This window comes from Pezoporus flaviventris, unplaced genomic scaffold (assembly GCF_033815535.1).
Source record: "Pezoporus flaviventris isolate CSIRO_AGI_PZ_B2104156 unplaced genomic scaffold, CSIRO_AGI_Pfla_v1 ptg000078l, whole genome shotgun sequence".
Taxonomy (NCBI): domain Eukaryota; kingdom Metazoa; phylum Chordata; class Aves; order Psittaciformes; family Psittacidae; genus Pezoporus; species Pezoporus flaviventris.
The window spans coordinates 8,014,376-8,035,533 of record NW_026892626.1 but is presented as its reverse complement, the minus strand read 5'-3'; the positions used below and the strand labels follow the sequence as shown (position 1 = coordinate 8,035,533).

The following is a 21,158-nucleotide window of genomic DNA, read 5'->3' as shown; positions in this document are numbered from 1 at the left end:
CAAACCAGCCCTGATAACACACTGTTTTTCCAGCTTTTAGGGAGCAGCATTTGCACAGCATCAAGGCCATCTCTGCTCTTCACTCTGCCCCTGCCAAGGAATAGATTTTTGGGTGTGCAGTATGCTGGGAGGGGACAAAACTGGGCAGATAACACAAACTACTCAAAGAGGTATTTCATACAACGCAATGCCATGCTCAGCAATAAAAGGGAAAAGAGGGGGGGGCAGGGAGCTTTTTGGGGTTTACCCATCTTTTTGGCTCAGGAACTCGCTGGGCTGCCCTCAGGAGATGGTGGGTGGTTGCCTTTGCATTGCCTGTTTTATTTTGTTTTCTTCCTTCTTCTGCCAGTTATCTTTCATTTATGAAACCATTATTTATGTTCCCTTGTTTGTTTGATTGATTGTGACCCCCAGCTTTTCTTGATTTTATTCCTCCTTTCCTCTTCCCCTCATCCCATTGAGGGGGAGAAGTGAATGAGCAACTATGTAGTTCTTAGCTGCCCAATGAGGTTAACCCACAACAGGTATGTATGGAGGATTCCTGTGCCCGCCAGAGAGACCATCAGTTTCATTCTTTTCCCTGTCACTTCTTTTCAGAGAAACCCTGGAAGGCTGTGGTCCCAGAAATGCCATCAACACTGATCTGCAGTGGCCACTGGTATTCCCAAATTTCAAATGCTTGTAAAGTTCCACATATAAAAACAAGAGATGCCAACCTGAGGGAATGGTCCCTTTACCAAACCTGTCTAGCAGGTGTGATAGCCCAAGGTGTTCATGAAGCACATCGGATACATTGCCCATACCCCATGGAGAGGAGCATGAGAAGACAATGCTCACCATCTCTCTGGGCACATCACAATATATGGCAATGCAGTTTTTTTTCACACCAGGCTGTGATGGGTTTTGGATATGTCAAACAAAAAAGCCTGGATCCATTCAATAGCCCAGCAGGGTAAAAGACTGTTTCCTGATCACCCTGGAAACAGTCTTTGGGGGATAGGCCTTGGTGATCAGTAATAATCACAGGACTGTAGCTTGTTAGGAGCTTCTGCTCAATGTTATGTTACTCCCACTGAATATGTTATGATGTTATGTTATGCTATTTCCACTGAATTTACACAGCTTAGTACATGAATTAGTATATGAACTCATTAGTACATTAATTATTAAATGAATTTACAATGTTTAGTATTTTTTCTTTCATATTGTGTAGAAATTTCAGAGCACCCCTGCCAGAACAGTCAAGTGCAGGTAGAACACATGGAGATGAAAACACAGAGACTTTAGCTCACATTTGTATTATTTATTGGGTTTTGCAGATGACTGAGCCTCTGCACAGGGGATTTGAGAGGACTGCATAGGCAGGGATGAAAAACCCAGGGTCTGGCAGCTGGGGTGCACCACGGATGTGCATCCCTCATCCTCTGTGTAGATCGTCTATCTGTACTTCTCAGTCAGAACAGAGGAAACACTGGACAGGAACTTGTCCCATGCAGCATGAACTTCTGGTGTGAAGTCACTGGGATAGCGAGCAGCCACAGAGCACAGGATACAGTGAGAAAGGAGCTGTAAGGGAAAACAGAATGAAATCCATCATAATCAGTAACAGATGTTAGTCTAAGGATCTGCAATGGGTCTTGGTCACAGTATGCTCTGGGATGACAAGTATGTGTCCCAGCCAGATAGCACTGCCTGATGTTATATATAAAAAAGCAGAGTTGCCTTTGGTGTAGGGCAAAAGGCACTGCCTGATTCCACTCTATCTTCCAAATGTCCCTTTCTTCCACACCAAAGGGAAATGCAACAAAGTGGAAATGTTTAGAAGACTTTGTTCAAGACAGGTGATAAAACCTGATGTGTGAAGGAGATTCATAAACTACAACAAAGGCAACAGAAACTTGAATCTGTCTAACACAAAGCATAGGAGCTAGACCAGATCTTTCATTAAAAGATCCAATCTCAGGTTAAAAAGTAGCTGGAGAACAAGCAGCAACATGAGTTGACAAGGCTGCACAGTGCAGACAGGGATCGAGCTGCCATTAGCCAAAATTATATACGGTCTTTTATTCTGTGATAGCAGTTTTCATCCCTGAAAGTCTGTGTGCTCACTCACCTTGAAGTTCACTGGGTCCACCCTGAGGATGTAAGCATGTAGCTCACTGAGCTTGGCCAAAGCACCTCTAATGTCCTCAATGTTCTTCACAGCCTCCCCAATAGCACTCATGACCTTGGAGCCATGACCACGAAGCTGAGCTGAGCCTTGGCTGAGATCAAAGTGAGGGAAGTAGGTTTTTGTCTGGGGGTAACTGAAGAAAAGCCTGGAGGAGAACATGAGAATGAGATTGAGCAGTGGAAATGGCATGCATGACACGGCAAAACCTCAGAGCAAGTGCAATGTAAACCTGCCAGCTACAGAAGTTCAGTCAGGAAGGTCTTTATTCTCTGAACCTTCTTCTGCAGTACATACAGATTAGACAGTGGGCTAATCTGTATGTACTAGAGAAAAATGACATGCAAAAAAAAATTAGAACTTAATGTATTTTTGTTTGCTTTAAATAAATAATGGCCCACAAATTATTACTACATTTTTTATATTACATTGTAAGCCAGTCTGCAGGACCTTCAAACTAATACAAGCTGAATGAACCAGAATTGATACGAATGGTACTCAGAATACTGGAAGGAGTATCACAGTGCTTTATGTTGAGCTGTAAATAACACTTTGAATAACAATTTCTGAATAACTTCCAGGCTGTTATTCCTTTAGTGCCAGCTTCCTTAATTTGTATGAATTTTGGATTACTGCACTATACTTCATGCTAGGGGTCCAGTAGCCTTGTTTCCTAACAGGTTGTTACTTATCGCTGGAACAATGAAACATGAGTACCCAGTGAATTTAGTGGATGGTTATTCTCTAAATGCCCAGAAACTGCAAGAGAAAGCACATCACTTGTACAATAAACCACTTCAAGTGCATTTCCGAACAGTGATAACCCTGTTTCAGGACTGAATATGAATGGCTTTGAATTCCTTGCCAGGGCTCCTGGCTATGAATTATTCTGAATTGCTGTAATGAGAAATAAACCTATAAAATTGCTTAGAAAAATATGGTTTGCTGTGAGATTTTGAAGCATTTTGTAGCACAGATACAATTCCATATAATTACATACCAAACAACACAGATATCATCCACCAGCTCTCACCAGTCCCGGTGTGCTCTCACTCGTGCAAGTTTTACACGAGGTGCATTCTAATAGCAAAGCCAGAGGAGGCACCCTCTTCGGAGGAGTTTGGGGGGACTTACCTCTCCAGTGATTCTGCCCCAATGGCATCAGCTTGGGTGGCCACCTTTGCCCAGATGGTGACCACGGCGGCCTTGTCAGCTTGAGTCAGCGTCATCATGCAGGAAGATGCGGGCTCGGTCTCCTTGCGATGGACGCTCAGAGTGGGTTTGGACTCATCACCCTGGCAGCCCTGGTTATAAAGAGGAAGGGGAGAGTAGACGTTGGCGCCTGTCCACACTCATTGGTCACTCCAGAGGTCCACCCATGGAGGTGGGAGACTCTTATCTCCTCGCAAAACCATGTCTGTTTCTGCAAGGGTCAGTGCACTGGCCTCCTTGCTTGCTGGCGTTATCAGCTTCTTGCTTCTTAACGTAATGTCCATGTGGTCTGTAGAAATTGTCTGGACACATATTGATACATGAACAGAGAGATAATGCTGGAAAATTTCATTGATGAAGCATTAGGACACATCTTTAAGCTAAAGAGTATATGGAATACAAGCATGCTAAGGAGCTTGGGGAAATATCTGTATTTTCTCACTTTTTTCACAGGTGTGAACACAAGACCCTGAGGTTTTCTGTGCCACATCATACACTTCCAGTATATGTGGGTGCCATGTGGCACATTATTTCCTATGAAATGATTCCTAAATAGTGGTAAGGACAGACTGGGAGATATGCAGTATTGTTTAGAGGGGGAGTGAAGCCAGATTTTGTGGGAATAAGTGGAGATTTTGCCATTTGCTTCAGCATTGCCAGGACTCGAGTTTGCTAGCCTCTTGCGAAGAATTAGGGACTCACTCTGCAATTAATAGTGCTTATAACAGCATCACTAGTTACGATCCCTATGGTTACAGGGAGAGAGCTTATGCCTTATACCACACACCTCTGATTTCTAGCTGTGTGATCCCTGTTAATTATCTCTGGAACTGTAAAATAGCACCACAGCCAGCACTGGCATGCATTGTGCTACATGGTGGACATGCACTGGAAAGCCTGGGCCCATGACAGGTGACAAGTAGCTTCAGAGCACAGGCGCTCTTGATGGGTGAAGGACCAAACAAGCAAAGGAAAGACTAGCACAGGTGCTCTTGATGGGTGAAGGACCAAACAAGCAAAGGAAAGACTAGCACAGGTCTGTAATCACAGATAAGTGGGCAAAGTGTCAAAGAAATACTCTACTGGAGATGGTCGCTGCTGAACCTCTTGAAATGAATATCCTGCCAGCACATGAAGCAGAGGTAAATCTCTCTGCCACCCTGATAAACTACAGCAGCTGTACACATCACCACTGAGTGCTGGCAGCCATGCAGGGAAAGCTGGCTGATACAGTCAGAGAGGTCAGATAGTGTTCTCTGCCTAAATAGCCTTGCATGCTTGTGCAGAGAAGGTTGCTATGTGTAAGCCAGATTCCTCAACAAGATGTGTCTGTGTTTCACAGCAATGCTACTGACTGCTACAGAGGGTATTCCCCAGACACAGTTGTCCCGATAAGAGGAATCCTAAGAGGGTTCCAGGGATCTAATGATACATTGGTCTACAAATAGACCCCATGCTCCTGGGGCTGTTCTGCATCCTGGGGTCAGGTGGGAAAGAACCAGTGGTGCTAGAGAACCAGTATGGATGTGGTCAGTTAGTGGCTGCTGTATCCTCTGGTAACCCCAGTGTCCCAGGGTAAGTGGCACCTGGAGAAGGGCTCTGAGCCACCCCTTGTGCTTTCCACTGGGCTCTCAACTGAAGGCTCTCTGCATGTCATCTGTCACATGAAGCAGGAGAAACCTTGGGCTTTCCCAAAGGGCAGGTGCAAAGCACTCGATACTTTTTAGTCTGAAAGTCTGGCTGGGTTTGGTGATCTTGTATTATCATCACCTCTGCGGAGGCCAACCACCTTATCTGCAGTTTAATTTAAGATGGTGTTCAGTGCCACAGCACCCTCCTCACTCAGCCCTCTGTCCATTGGCTGGGTGGCTGGGTAATTTGCTTCTCTCTGTGCCTCACTTTAAGAGGGGATACAAGAAGGGACTCACCCCAGACCCAGTGAGCACAATCACTTTACCATAAAGAAAATTATCAGAGTGCTCTTTGTGTATCCTCCCTTTGATAAATGCCATACATGTGCACTGAAAAATCAGAGCTAACTGTCTGGCTATGCAGATGCAGTGCAGTTTCCAATAGAAAGTGCCTCTGATGGCATGGGCAGCAATCCTTCAGTCAGAGCACAGGACAATGCAACATTCATTGTATGCAGCCTAAATGGATGGAGGTACTGAGCAAGGCTGTATTCACCATTCCTTGCTACACACATTTCAAAAACTTGCAGTTTTCCCATAGAAAAATTACTTTGAAAATAAAGATGTTGTTAATTATACATTTATTCAATGTTTCTATCTCTTCCCCAAAGTGCTGCCTCTTACACTGCCTGCTGCATGGCTGTGTTCCAAGTTCTCCTCAGTGAGAATGCTTTTAATCAGAGGTTACTCAGTCAACACACGAGTGAAGTGACTGTGGCCCATATATACCCAGGGATAAGGCAGACTATCAGGACTCCTTCCTACTTCGCTGCCCACTGTTTAACCTGAATATTGATCTTCCGTGGCTGCAGGATTACGGTTTATGCAGGCACAATGACTGGAGTGGAGGGTTCACTGTCACTGAAATCTTTATGAATTCTGGGAGATACTCTTGCACTGTCACAAAAGACAGAGAAGACAAAGGATGACAGTGGTTTGCTAGAAGGAGATCATTGCTTGCCCAGGATCAGGGCTGCACTGGGAACAATTGCAGGAACTCCTTAGGAATGTGCCTGGTGGAAGAAGCGTGACCCTCAGCCATGTCCCACAATGTGACATGGAGAGTGACCATCTCTATCCTTGCATGGACCTCAGCCAAGCTCCTCCATCCCAGTGCTCCAGCTGCCCTCAGGATAGTAAGACATGGCAGACCTGGCCTCAGCAATGCAAGGAGCTGGACAACATAGGTGCTGGTGTTCCTCTGTCACAGGATCGACACTGAAGCTCTGTCCTCTGGGAAATCTCACCAGATCTGCCTTCCTTTCTTGCTGCTGCTCAGAGTTATGATTCACAGACCCATAGCACAATGTCCACCCTTGGGTAGATGATAAATCTTTGTCATGAAGCTGTGAAATGTCACCAAAGGTGACTTCTAGTATTAACATAGGTCTGTTTTAATCATGTCCCAAAAGCAGGCTGCTAGAGTTTCTCATTTTAAATGGCAGAAATGAGCAACAGGACTGTTTGCTCCTTATGAAATTAGGATTATAATTTCCATCAGCCCTGACTGTAAATCCAGCAAGCAATTGAATGGCACCACCGTGAGGTCAGGGATAACTTTCCACACGGGTCTGTATTCTCCCTGGGCACTGTCTCCCTCATATGGGGAAATCCTGTGGATAAGCTGGCACATAGATTTGCTCTAATTCTGATAAATTTGGGGCACATTAAGTTTTGGAAATCTTAAAAGTGGAATCTAAATCCTTGCTTTGTTCTTTAATTTCCTGACAGTGTTCAGAGAACTTGCAACTTTGTTTTAACTTAACTATGGCTTCCAACAGCTGGAAAGACAATTATGTCTGTAATTGATTAAGAAAGTAAAATTATGCTTCAAAACAGACACTCTGGGGACTTTTAATGTAGCTGCTGAGTATTGGTGCATGAGGAATGCTCCACTGTGATAATACGACTGCTCTTTAATCTCCCTTACACCATTCTCTCCCCTCTGTGACATCTTCTCTTGCTTCAATGGTTATCGCTGGCCTTGCAGAGAATGGCCCTGCAGATTACACCTGTGCTGCGTGTGCTCATCTGCCTCTTCAGCCACCACCTCTGTGCAGCGTCCCTGGGGGGAACCGCAGAGCAAAATCCAGAGTGGGGATATCTCAGAGTGTTCAAATGTCTAAATAATGCAAGCAAGTACAGAAGAATTTGTGAGCAAAACCCAGGACATCTTCTCTGTAATTTGCGATGATTTCTGATCTCGATTAAAGACAAAGTAAGACAAAGGTACCAAGACAGCTGCCAGGGGAAGTAACGTTACCTTTACTAATCTAGAGCCAGGAGTAAATTATTAGGGACCACAAGGTATTAGTGCTGTAAAGTGCCCTGAGATCAGCAATGAACGTGAGAAACAAGATGAAGTGAGCCTTTCCATGAGCGTGGGGGTCCAAGATTCAGACTGGCATCCTGCCTCCTGTGGGCACCCAGTAATGACTGAGTTGCTAGGGAGGGACAAGCTCACGCTGCTGTTTGCCAACGACTTCAGTAAAACTCTGGAGATGTCAGAAGTCTGAGATGGCTGAAAGGCCACAAATGACCCATGGAGGCCAATGGCAATGAGCAGCCCCCAGCAGCGCCTGCGTGACAGCTCCGGGGCTAGCGCTGTGGCTGCAGGTCCATCATGCTGAACTGGGGGCGCTGGGACATGCTGGGGGCACTGGGCTGATCTGCCCATAGCCACGTGAAGCACTGGAATAAACTGGAAATGCGTGGAACAGGGAGCGGTGTCCATGGAAGTACGAGTCTGAATGGGGGACATTGGGTTGAAAAACGGCAGCGCTGGGCAGAGGGTGTGTGAGGTGCTGGGCTGATCTGGGCGCACTGGGCTGTACTGGGAACGGGGCTGCGGGGCGCTGGATTGATCGAGGTTGTGAGACGCCAGAGCTCAGCCCGCAGCCGGGAAGCTCCATTTCTCCGTCCCCGCTCCGCCCGCCGGCAGCCGCTCGCCTTGTCCGGGCGCTGGTGGCAGCGGAAGCGGAAGCCAGCGGCACCGGGCGGCCTTCCTGCGTGCCGGGCCGGGCCGTACAGTACCGCGGTGCGCCGGCATGGGTGAGAGCACCAGCCCCATCAGCGTTATCCTGGTGAGCTCGGGCAGCCGCGGCAACAAGCTGCTCTTCCGCTTCCCCTTCCAGCGCGGCGCCGAGCACCCCGCCGCACAGGCCAGTAAGTGCGCTATTCCGGGGGGACAGCTCGACCCGGGGAGTGCGGGAGCCTCCGCCGGGGGCCCGCTGCAGCCCGTGGGGGCCAGCAACCCCCCGCAGCACTACGGGGCTGGTAAACCTCACAGCCCGCACGCAGTCCCACACACACCTTTCACACACCCCTCGCAGCCTCCACACACGCCTCTCACCCCACACACACCCTAAGTACTCTCCACACACCCCTCGCACTCCCCTCACAAGCACCCTGCCTCACACCCCCATGCCTCATACCCCCCAGGTGCCCTGGCACCCCCACAAGCACACACCTCACACCACACTTTAACTGAACCACATTAGTGCTGGGTGTTATGGAACCAGTGCTTGGTGGTGGTTTTCCTGGATGAGCAGGAGCTGTAAGGGAAGGTGGAGGCAGGGGCAGAAGTGAGGCTCTTGGTGTGTGGCCTAAAGGTGTGGAAGTGATGAGGCTCTTTGACTCGAGTCGCTTGCTAACACATATATCATGAGAGGTTTGGCACCCCTCTAGGTTGTGAGTCCATTTCTACCAGGAGAGAATTGTCCTTAAACCATTACTTGTTTTTATAGGTAAAATTGGACATGATGTCTTTCTCTTTTAGCTGGCTGCTTCCCTCCCACCCCACTTCTGCTTTTTGTTGGTAAAGGGTTTTGATACCTGGCACTGCAGGAGGGGCTTCTGGAGCATTAGGGCCGTGAAACCTGAGCAATAAAGAAGGAAGTGCATCAGGCAAAATTCTGTTTTCCACTCTGTCTAAAACTGCAAAGGGTTACCTGGCACTTGAGAGAAAAGTTGTTTCTGTGAATGTTACATTTTCTACTCTTTCCCCTATTTTTTTTACTGTGTTTCTGAATGAGAACAGAAAAAACAAGATCAGGTACTTCAACCTAAAAATGAAGAGGCTTTCTGGTTTTAATACTACTTTTTTTAGATCTGCCTTTTGATAGTTTTTAAAGGGCACAGATGAGTATTTTCTTGACACACACTTTAAGGAAATTGTTCCCAGAAAAGGTTGTCTGTTCTTTGCTTCAGATAAACCGAGGAGTCGATACGCTGTGAATGGCTCTGGTGACACCACAGAAGATCCCGATGGGGACTCCAGGTAGGGGAAGCATTTCTCCTTGCTCAAGATTTTGAAACAGAAGAGAGATGGCCCCTGGCTCTGTTGCTTCTTGATTCAGTAGGCAAATTTTCTCAGACTGTATAGACGACGGCCTGCCAGAAAATGCTTTAATGCAAAGTTATGAGTAAATGAGTGCTTAGTAAGGAGGAATGTCTCATGAGGAAGCGCTACTGAATCTGTTGTTTTCTGGGAAAGGTATAGATCAGGTATTTCATGCCCACTAGAAAGGCAGTGTTACTTTTTCAAAACCAGGAGTATTAATCCTTTGGCAAAATTCCACTTTTCTTTACCTGCATACCTCTTTACTGGATGTATTATTCAGTTGCCTCAAATTCCTCCCTAGCTCATGTAGTTGTCATATGCAGTTGCTGTGCACTAATGAATAACTAATTTTGTTTCCCCAGATATAGCTGCCTTTGTGTCTGTGGAGTGAAATAGTAGCTTAAAAGAAAAGTGAGACTTAAAGGGTTTTTCCGTTACAGGAAATCAGTGGGTAACAAACGCATGGAAAATAGGCAGTGTCCAGCATGCATGTACATACAAATGGACTCTGTAATTAGTTTTTGTAGAAAATTTGAGCTCTGCTGCATGGTTCTAAATTTGTCACTATTGGATATGACACAAATCTGGGAAATAAAAAGGTTTTTTTTTGACTGTTGGCCCATAATTCAGTTGCAGATTTTTTTTTGTGTGTGTGTGATATAAGTTTACATCCCCAATATTAATAAAATGGACCAGTTCCTCTATTCTCTCATAGAATAGTGAAAAAGGAGTATTCATCACTTGTGTCCTCCTCAAGAAATTTAGATTCCAACCTCACAACATGTAGGCGTGTTTTTAACTCTATGACTGAGAATGGCTTACCTGAAATTAAAACCACCCGTGACAGTAAACTTCATCAATTCATATGTTTTTCCAGGACTGAGATATTACGAAAAAGCATTTTGCTTGAGGTAGTAACCTCTATCTCTTGCCTCTTCTGGCATCTTTGAAACCTTCAGATACTGCCTTCTGTTGTGTCTCTGGTGAGTGCAGTTTGGTACAGCGCACAACTCCAGTGGGAGCAAGCGCTGGTTTTTAAGTTTGAGAATTGGTGAATGGCATTGTGCTATGTGCTATGGACAGCAGCTAGTGTGCACATTAGGAGGACTCAGTGCAGTGCTGGTTATCTCAGGGATTTTGTTGGTTGCTGTTCAGAACCCTGGCTCTAGTATTTCCCTACGTGTAGATTAAGATAGTGTTGGAACAGGACCAGCTTCTGTCTAATACTGATTCTTGTTGCCTCTGCCATTTCCGCAGGTTGGAAGAAGCTCTTAATATGGAGTTATGATGGCGGAATGTTGCCTGTGGTGCTGAATTAGTGTGATGCAATATGTGGCTGCTGTAGTGATTTAAGAAAAGCTTTTATGATTTCAAATTATGGTTAGATGAGAAAACTGCTAGTGTTTTTCTGAAACTGGTTTTAAGTAGGTTGAATGTGCTGGCATATAACCCACATTAAGAAAAGGTTTAGATTATTTCATTGTAGTGGTGTCCAGAACTCTGGACTTGAAAGTTAGTGTTTAATCTCCTGGTCAGGTATTTGTTAAGCTTTTAGTGTGTAAAAGGGATCTCTCAACTGAGCTCACTAAACACAAGTATTACAGTTCTGAAGTGCTGAATGAAACATATTAAGACAGAAATCCCCTCTGCAGTGATGGTGTTCGGAAAACAGAAGTTGTCACTTGCACAGTTTTGTATATAGCAATACATACAAATTCATGCTTACTAAGGTCGGTGTTTATAAGCCTCACATCTTCTTAGATGAAATTGAGCTGTTTGCCAACACCAGTAGGAAGCACCTTAAATTATCTCCCGTGGATCCGTCTATAGCTGCCATGCAGATGAAGGGGGAGTAGAAGAAAAGGAGCATTTATGTTGCTCTGAAAATGCTGGTTCTGTTAGAGGCCAGATACTGAGGTCCAGCACGCTGCTTGTGCTGCTTACATGGCTGGGCATCTGCATTCAAAACTTCGAACTGTGTTTCTTTATTGAAAAGCTTTTTCCCAGTATCAGTGTAATCAGTGTTGTAAGTACACTGCATCCCATACAACTGATGTAGCAGTTAAATGTATCCTTCTCTTCAGTGACAGCAGCTTGTGGAAGAAACCACTGATGCTGTTTATATGCTGGTGCTGTTAATTTATATTAGACAAGAGGAGGTTTGTTGGCAGAGTTAATATCCTTCCCTGGACTTTTGTGCTGGAAGAAGGGCCTGTGTACCTAAAACTTCTGTTTGTACCTTAAGTGTACCTAATTCTGATTGTAGCCTAAAACTTCTGGTTTAGGTACACAGGCTCTTCTTCCAGCACAACGCAAAAAGGGATTTTCGGAAGTGTGTACAACAGATTGCTCAGACTTTTGATTTGTATCAGACTGGTTTAGGAGTAACAGAAGTTGGTACCTTGCAGCAGAAGAGATTTTAAAGGGAGAGTGGAGGCAGAAAAGTGCAGATGTCTTGGAGATGGTGCAATGCATGTGATTTGTAAACTAGGAACAGAAGGAGTTCACTTTTCATGTGCTGTGAAACCAGTATTGTCATTGAGCCCATGTTTTTTTTTTTCCCTCACCAGTGTTCTGAATTTTCACTCCTGGGCTCCTGGTCAGAATGTGTTCTGTGGTTTCCTATTGAGACCAGGAATAGTGACTGGAGAGCCATTCCCCTGGTGGCAGTTGTGTCTCTGTAAGTTTGTTCTTCCACAGTGCAGTGGTGCAGTGGTTCTCTTCCTGAAGCACTCGGTTCAGTATGAACTGAAAGATTTCACCAGCATGAAGTCCAGTCTGTTTTCTGGTGGTGGTGATTTTTCTGATTGGAGTTGCTCTTGATGAAAGTAATTTATCAAATGGTTTCATATTATTTCCGGAAGGCTTCTTTAAGGAAGAGGTGGCAAAAAGATTCCTTTTAATCACTGCATCACAGTAGCATCTATGGATGGTTTTGGTGGCACAAATTGAGGCTTTGGAGCGGGCAGACTTCTAGGTGGGGTTGATGGTGTATGGCAAGTTTGATAATGTTGAGGGGTTGGGTTTTTGCTGTGTTCTCATGTTCCGTTGAAAAGGTTGATTCAGATTTACCTTATTGCTGCAATAGTTTTTACGAGGGATGGATTCATCCTTTTTTATACTGGATGGCTGTCTTTAATTTACTAGCAATTTAGCACTGATTGTAGCCTAAAAATAAGGTTCACTGTGGCTTTTTCCGTATGCTATTGGAACCCAGATTGATTATTTTTGAGCTGCCCTTTCCTGGAGCTGTTGAGGTGTATGTATTCCTTTATGGCCTCAGAAAGAACAAAATTAGATTAGTTTGGGTGCCTTAACTCCATTTTGGTATAGCATAATGATACGCATAATTGGATTTCTTCTAGTCTTTAGACCCAAATTTCCTGGTCATTGTTAAGCTTTTTGGTTTTTATAGACAGCTGCAGCCTATTCATGACAGTCCTACCTCTAGGTTACCAGTGTGTTTTTGCTTGTATTAATTTCTACTTAATGGAGCTGTGAGTTTGAGTCATCAGAATACAGATTTTTCTTCCTTTAAAAGGAAGTCAAGCAGCAGAAGTGGTTGAGGTGTGTTGATGGTGGCTGTGCAACAAAAAGGTATTCAGAAGAATCTGTCACTGTCAAAACAAATTTCCTGTCAGTTGTCTCTGTTGGCTTCTTCTCAGCCTTTAATCATTAGCTGTCTTCAGAAACATCTTTCAGTTTTTGAGCGCTTTACCAGTAATACATAGCCCTCACAGTTCATGGAGAGGACTGCCCATGTCTCTTTCCTCCTCCCAAAAATACATGAGGCAAATACCCTTTAGAAGCCATAAGGTAATGCTTGGTTGAATTGGTTTGAAATGGGTTTTGTAGTTTTTCTGAAAATGGTATAGTCAGCAAGCAAAAATTCTAATGAGGATGCACGTATAGCAACATATGTTAGACCAGACTTGGCATTTTTTAGTAGCCTAACAGACTAACCAAAAGAGGTTTAGCAAGTGCGTCAGCACTGATGTCATTAATTGGCCAAACGCTTCTGTTATAACAAACCCCAAGTTACTGACAAACAAGGAATTGAATGTCCCTTTCTAACAAACAGTAGCTCTCCTGTGATAACATTTCTGTATCCTCTGTCCCTCTTTCACTGGACTCCAGTGTTCTTCCTTGTATGTGTTCTGAAAGGCTTCCTTTCTGTAAGCCTGTGCTTTTCCATTTGTCCATCCATGCCTTTAAACACCCTTCCTGTAATATCACTCTCTTTGTATAGTTTGTCATTTAGGATTGCTCTAGGTTCCCTTTTCAACATGACCAGTAGAAATATGCTGTCTTTTGGATTAAATAATTGTTAAGGTTTTCATTTTGCATCCTCTTTCTAATGTGGACAGTATAAAGCTTTTATCAGATTAATTTTTTAGTATATTTGGGAAATTTATTTCAGGAAACAAGTCCTGTTTTTCCTTGGTGTTTGAGGAAAAAAAAAAAGGGTTTGACTTAAAATGAAAATAAGTGTTTGTTTCTCTGATACAAAAGTGAGTACAGCTGTTAACAGAGCCTTGCTCTGTATGCCTGTTGTAAAGAGCCTTTTTGGATTGTTTGCCTTGAAAACTTTTTCAGCCTACTCTTCCTAAGTTTCTGCTTATTGCCTGGGACAATTCCTTTTAATCACTGGATTAAAGGGGACAGGCAGAGTTGGAGAATGATTTCATGCTTGTGAGTCTGGCCAGGCTTGTACCTGTTGTTTAGATCCCTGGGAGAATAAGCAGTGGCTCTGTGTGCAAGGCCCATTGTAGAATCCTGGCTGTGCATGCAACAATAAATGTTTGGCATCCTCTTTTTCTGGGTCTTGTGGGTATGGGAAAAGCTATGGGTCATTTGGGGCTGCACAGGATGTTCCTTTAGTGAGAAAGCCAGAAACAGCCTAGAAAAGAAACTGAAGTTTAGAATCTGCTCTAAATCAGACCGTAACCTCTTCTATTTTTTATTAAGGTAAGCATGAAATAAAATATATCATGTAAATACAGCTCCATAAATGCAGTGTATTGTAGGATCACATTACAGCAGCCAGTGTTAGTGAGAAGATGAAAATGCCTTGGCCTGTTTCTCCATGTTGTCAATCTAAGCCTGCAGTATGTCCCTGGAATTCACCTACCGTTAACTTTTGACTCTGCAATAGTTGTATTTCCTTTACAGGAGTTTCAGGAGTTTAACCCTTAATACTTCATCTTAGTTTTTAATATTATCTCTTTTTTTTTCTTTTTGTATTTTATGTACTTGCCTCGTTTATTTTCTTTTGTTGTATTTTGTTTTGTGTTTATGGCCATGTTCCCATTTCAGAGACCAATGTCCTCTAACTGATGAGCAATTGGTTTCGGGGTAAGACCAAACCTTCTAAACAATCACCTTTGTCTAGAATGGCTTTCTTTTCTCACCATCCTTGTAATTGTGCTTTGTTTCTGGTTTCTGTTTTACACCAAATGATGAGATAATTACATGCTAAATCACAATGTCTGTAGAAAATGTACTGCTAAAGGTTTATGCCAGGGTAATTACAAAGGGCCTACTAACATTTCTGTGCTTCCTGTAGGGTATTCAGAATAGGTGTGGTACTGTCCCTTCTGTGAACTGAGAAAGGTTGTGATCTTATGAGAATGCAACAAGTATAGCCTTGGCATTGTAGTTGTTCCAACAAGGAGCCCTAAAATAAATTGCTGTCTGATGACCAATGACTTAAAAGTACAGATCAGTGAGTAAACTATTTAATCACAGTAATGACAGAGAACTCTTCAGAGACCTGGTTTTGAGCAGCCATGCTGGTTGATTGTTCTTGGTGCCCTACTATGTTTAACTGGATGATTGCACTGTACCCCCTTTTTGGATGTGTGGAGGAAAAAGCACTTATCTCTACCCAGTGCCCCAGAAGTATTAAACAGCATCTCTAGTCCCTGCTTAACCTGAAGATGCTCACCTACATACTCAGCTCCCATTCTAAAGTACTTCAAAGAAGAATTCTTTACAAAACCCTTGCTTTCAGTTCCTGTGGTATATAAAAAGTTATTAGCCATTCTTGGGGGGAAGAAGTGAATTTGTGCTTGAGGTGCTTTTCCCCCTCCTTTTCCATGTGCTAAAGCAATTGTTGTTTCAGCTGGGTTTCCAGAGGAGATACTGGTGACAGCAGTCGATCTGCACTAGTGTGGTTTGTATGGTAGTGCGAGATTGTCTGCTGTTGCTGCTATATTGAGCTCATGAGAGGAGCGGTAGGATATCTGGGGCAAATGAAAGCTTTTGTTTCTTGTGTTTAGTTTCTGCATGCTGAATTCCTTTTTACGGGAGAGGTTTGCTTCCCTCTGGAAATCACAATCCTCAGAGTAGTCTCATAGAAGGAGAAGGGACTGTTACTACCCAACTGTGAAACCTAATCTGCTTCTAACAAACTCTTGGGCTCTGATAAGTCAGTATTTTTAGGTTATCTAATATACCCCAGAGATTAGAAAATCAGTATTAAAATATTTAAAGTAAAAGTGTCCTTTTCTAAGATGATTAATTGAAATGATGGGAATAGTGTATCTGTTGTCCCTCAATCTCCCTATCATCCTGAGGCCTAAGAAATGTATAAATTAGGAAGAGCACTGGGGGAGAAAACCCTTAAACCAGAAATCCCCATAAATTTAGGCAAGGAGAATGGGGCTGGAATCCAGGTCATTCTTGGGAGAGTCTGTGGTGGTACCAGGTGTCTGTACCCATCAGGTAGCGTCTGTGTAACCCATCACAGGGTTATCTATCCTAAGTATGTTGTCTGACTGCAGTTACAGTACTCTCACAGAAAGAGAAGTTTCTGCTAGTGAGAAGATACTGAGGGCTTTACAAAATCTACCTTTTCACCTCTTCCTCCCCACAGAGCCACCTACAAGGTAGGGCAGACAGAAGGTTGTTGATGTCCTGAACTCTCCTTGGGAACTCCTGAACTGTTAATTCATCATCACATCTATCTGTTAAAAGATATGCTAGTGTAATTTCCTGTAAAAGACAAATCTTAACAGTGCTGAAAGTCATTCTGATGATCAGTTTTCCAGCTCCCAAGGTATCCTTTGCCAAGGCTGGGGAGGGAAGAGTAACTAATTTCTTACCGACAAGCAGACAATTTCTAGTTCACCCTCTTTCTGGTTTCATGCCCTGAAACATATGCTCGTTTTGGATCCATTGCTATTAGTCTTCCTGGCTCTGTGATGAGCCTATTAAGGCTGAACAGGGCAGAAAGAGGGGGAAAACTCACTGCTGTCATGGTGACTCTCTTCTCTATTTTGAATGTGATCTCCAGATACCATCAGTCCAGGTCCTGTTTGAGACCGCTTTCCTCTTTCTTCATGAAACCCATGTGTTATACAGCCCAGTGCGGTGGCTGAAAAGCGTAGGCTCAGTAATCTCAGGAGTCTCTGGTTAGTCTCCCTGTCTCTCTGCTTGCCCTGAGCTGTGTTTGGAGCAGTGGTCAGGGATTTGAAAGTTTCTACGCAGCTCCTCTTTCCATAGCCAAAGGTAAGCAATGTGCTGTGGTCAAGATGACTTGTTTGTACAAACACTGGGGCTCTGACAGTTTGTAAAGCCCCTGTGTTGTCCTTCATCTTCAGCATATATAGGTCTCATAAAAGAAATGCCCCCTGGGTCGTATGCAGATGGATACACACAGAAGACCTGGCTATGTGCATTTGTCTCAATTTCTGTAGTACTCCATAAGTCAGATGAGCCAGAAAAATGATACATTAATTCCTTTTCTGGGCATCGAGGGCTCACTTGTGGCTGGGAGATAAGGTGAGTGCAGCACACACCCATGCCTGCCCTTTTCTCTGAGTGATACTATGTTATCTGGGATACCTGCCTGGTTTATGGGGATGGTCTGACAGCTCCCTGTCTCAGAATGTAAATAAAGAAAATCAAATAAACATTTTTATTCCTAAAAAATTGGTCTCATCAGAAACTGGTTTGAAATCAGATGAGGAAAGAACTTGCTAATATCAAACCTTGCAGTGCTCCTATTCTGCAAGTTTCCTCCAGCAGCTAGCTGAGGTCCTCCTCCCTGTGGATTTGAGCTCCACCATGTCGGAGGCACCCTAAATAAAACAAGTGTTTGTAGAGACCAGGCCAGTGTTGCAAGGCCGTCAGAAAGAGCAGTTGCAGAATTCCTCCCTTGTCACACTGGATTCTTACTTGTTTTGCAGCAGTAGCTGTCTTTTACAGGGCAGACTCCTGTACTTGCATTCCTGTCTTGTAGCTGCTTTCTTTCTCACCACCAGTCCAGAGCAATCCAGTAACACCATGGCTGGTGCTGAGAAGGGCCTGCCCTGTCATGAATTTGTCTCAGTTTGGTTTATCAAATGAGAAAGCCAGGATCAGGCCAGGCAACAGGCTGACCACAGGCTGGGATCTGTTGCACTGACGAGCTTAGGGAAAGGAAGTTCAAGTGTTGATTATATGTTTCTTCGAATTGAATCAGCTTTTTCTTGCATTCCCCTTTGCCGTAGTGGGTGGCTTGAAGATCTCTGTGCTTGAGTGACAGGCTGTGTCAATATGTAGTTGCTTAGTAAGTTCATTAACCTGTAGCTAAATCCAGGCAATGGCTAACTCAAGCTGGTTTTGTATTTAAGCGAACTACATCTAATCTTTCCAATGTATTTTGCTCAGCATGTAATTAAATAAGCATGACCCTGCAGCCTTTGTCGTGAATGCTTCCTGTTTCATAATTGTGATGATCTGAGAGATGTAATTAAGGGGTTCTTAATTTTACATAATTGGTGGTGCTCCAGGTACAACAATTAAACACAACTTTCAATACTTCAGAACCTCATGAGTTAAATATATCTCTATTTGGAGGAATATTCTGCAGGTATGCTTTTTGAAAATTGTAATAACTTCTGTTTCTGCTCTTCAAGGTTTTCGGATGTCATTCTGGCAACAATTTTGGCTACCAAGTCAGATATGTGTGGCAAAAAGTTTGAACTGAAGATTGATAATGTTCGCTTTGTTGGCCATCCCACATTGCTTCAGCATGCCCTGGGGCAGGTATGGTACGAGGTCCACTCTGGGGACCTGCATTCTTTACAAACTGCATGGCTTAGGAAACAGAATTCAGAATGTGTGTGTTGGGTTTTGATCCTGTTTTTACTTCCTGATGCGCAAAGCTGTCTTCTACTTCCAGATAAATACGGTGAGTGGCAAACTGAGGGAGCTGTGTCAGTGATTCGCAGAGGCCCCTTTCTGGTTGCTCTAGTGTGGGTAAAGAGAAGTAACACTAAGCAGTCCAGCTCAAAAAGCTGTTTCTCATTATATTAGTTATTGCAAGTTAGCTTTTTAGCACCTCTAATTAGTATGGCAGTTGAAAAAACCCAAAACCTTCACAAAGTCTAGAAGCCTCATTAGCCTTGTTTGGCTTTTAACTCTTACTGGTGCTGAAGGTCATTCACAAGGCTTGCTTAGAACAGGCAGGAAGTTGAAAGAGGTCGAAAATCTTCTTGTGGACAAAGTCACAAGATGGACTGTAAGAATGAAGTGGGCTTTGGTAATTTCTGAATTTTAACTCTGATTTCTCTTGCACTGAAATGCTTTGGTCTCATTTTTCATCACATTTACTAAGTCACTCATTTTTTCAGGAAAAAAAATCTGCTTGCCGATTTTATCGTTCTCTCTATAATTAGAGATGGAAACAGATTGTTAGCATCTGCTGCTTGATATTTGGACCAGACTACTTTAATCCAAGTGAGGAGCTGGCTCCAAGCATCAAAAGATGCTCGTGTTCCACTTTTGAAACTCAGTCTAGGGTCTACCAGAAATGTGATGTAGGGTCACCAAGACTCAGTCCTCAAATGTTTAAGCTGTGTTGGAAGAGAGAATTCAGGCGTCCCCAAGCTGTGCAACTACATCAACACCCCCAGTCAAGGCAAGTGATGAACCAGGCGTAGGGTTCATATGGGTCCCCCAGCCAGGAGCAAAAAGGAAACAGGACCAGAGAAAGAGCTGGAGGACAAGACTGCAATGTTCTTAACCAGAGGTCCATCCAGGAGACAAGCTACCTATGACAATGTAGGTTGAAGGCCCATCCTTGAAATGGGGCTGGAGGCAGGCATACCTACAGGCCCTGGGCTGAGCTTAAATGGGGCTCCAGGGACGAGCCTGAGGGACCCAATTGGGATGGGTCAGGGCCATTAAGACTTGTTGGTGCCCTAACAGCATGGCATGTTGTCTCACAGTATCAGATTCCTTTATTTTGTTAATCTTGTCTGAAAGGCACAACTTCTGAAATGTGCTGTAAATGAGGTTAAAAACTTGTATTTGCATTTCTTCACCACATATAATTATACATTCTCTCCACTTCCCAGTCAGTTTTATCCTATTTGCATGAAATGTCTCTTCATTTCCAGTATGTCCAAATAAAAATGCATCAGGGTAAATGAAGGAAGTTATAAAGTGCTTTAAAGACTTTGCTTCTCCTTGTAGGATCTTTTTGGATGTGTCTTATCACCCCAGTAGGCACACCAGAAGTTTCTAGTGTCTAGAAACTTCTAGACGTGGCAGCCATCTCTGCTAGTTCCTTTGAGTCTAAATCTGGGACCCTTTTGCAGTTAGGAGGAAGCTAGATGGAGCTCCTTTCCCATAAACCAAAGGCAGTGGCTGGGGAGACCTGACAATCTCTGGTTTGGGTTTCTCCAGGTTTCTTACTATAGTAAATTAATCCATAGGACAGCTCAGCAAATTCTTACTCAGATGAGATTAAGGAGTTACAAGAACACAAGTAGTTAATCCTGTGTGCCAGACTGCCTTTTATGTAGGAATATTCAGAATTCTTCAAATTCCTTCAGCATTTTCTCTTCCAGCTTAGTCATTTCTTCTTTTTTTTCTGGACAAGAGGTGATATGAAATCTAGCCTGCATTTTAATTGATATTAATGGTGCCAGTTTCTTTGATTTTAAGGAGGAAACAGAATCAATCCCTATGTTTGGAAATGCTTTTGAGTCTCTATTAAAGTTCACGAGACATCCTGGAACCCGTAAGTCCAGACAAATAAACACAGTAAATTGGCTTTACCACCCTCCTGTCATGGCCTTTTTGATAGGACTTCACTTATACTTAAAAAAAACAAAATTTTGTTGCTGCTTTTAGTTTCTCTAATTTTTAAGACTGCTGAGTGAAAGCACTCAGATTTTGGAGCTTACTGCTGAGCAATTTGTTGCTGATGCTTGGGACGTGTCAGGAAGGGTGGATGCAGCTCTGCTTTTGCCAGCATCTCTGCATTTGCTCTGTCTCAGATGCTGCATTAGCTACACATGCTCGTGTTGCGTAGAGACCAAGTATTAGGTTGCCTGGGTTTTTGGCCCCATAGGTTATAGCTGATCTCACGTGGGATTGGATGGGTGTTCAGCAGGGAACTTTGGGGGCGGCAGAAATGTCCTCCAGATTTTGTGCTCCATCTTGTGGTGACACTTGCTCCATTCAGGGTTGTTTGTCTTAATGCAGAACCTCAGCTTGCATGTGATGGCTTCCACTGTTCCTTCTCACCAGAAAGTCTGTACCTGAGTTAGGGCTGAAGCTCTCTTCTGCAGAAAGAATAGGGGGGGCTGTAGGATGTGTTTGAAATCCTGCAGGAAGGGAAAAACAAACCTCGTATTTTAGTACTGCACTTCTAGCGTGTATTTTTTGGTCTAATAAAAGCAACAGTTTGTAACATGACTCAGTCCAAATGGGGAATTGAAATGTAGGGTCCCTAAAGATGATAAAA

At 43.7% G+C, this 21,158-nt stretch overlaps 2 protein-coding genes across 8 annotated transcripts in view; one reads left to right on the top strand and one right to left on the bottom strand.

Moving 5' to 3' along the window:
* Nucleotides 1-1,282: 1,282 nt before the first annotated feature.
* Nucleotides 1,283-3,474, bottom strand: LOC133279548 (hemoglobin subunit pi). The gene is made up of 3 exons (XM_061473364.1): nt 3,305-3,474; nt 2,114-2,318; nt 1,283-1,566 (listed from the first exon to the last, which is right to left on the bottom strand). The coding sequence occupies exons 1-3, from the start codon at nt 3,400-3,402 to the stop codon at nt 1,438-1,440; spliced, it is 432 nt and encodes a 143-aa protein (XP_061329348.1). The 5' UTR covers nt 3,403-3,474; the 3' UTR covers nt 1,283-1,437.
* A 4,553-nt stretch (nt 3,475-8,027) lies between these two features.
* NPRL3 (NPR3 like, GATOR1 complex subunit) overlaps nt 8,028-21,158 on the top strand; it is a 43,913-nt gene continuing 30,782 nt past the window's right edge. The window contains exons 1-4 of one of the 7 annotated variants that reach the window (XM_061473353.1): nt 8,028-8,156; nt 9,283-9,352; nt 14,982-15,140; nt 18,319-18,448. In XM_061473353.1, the coding sequence (XP_061329337.1) occupies nt 18,365-18,448 (84 nt within the window). In that variant the 5' untranslated portion in view covers nt 8,028-8,156; nt 9,283-9,352; nt 14,982-15,140; nt 18,319-18,364. The other 6 variants (XM_061473352.1, XM_061473348.1, XM_061473347.1 and 3 more) reach the window with 6 other exon arrangements.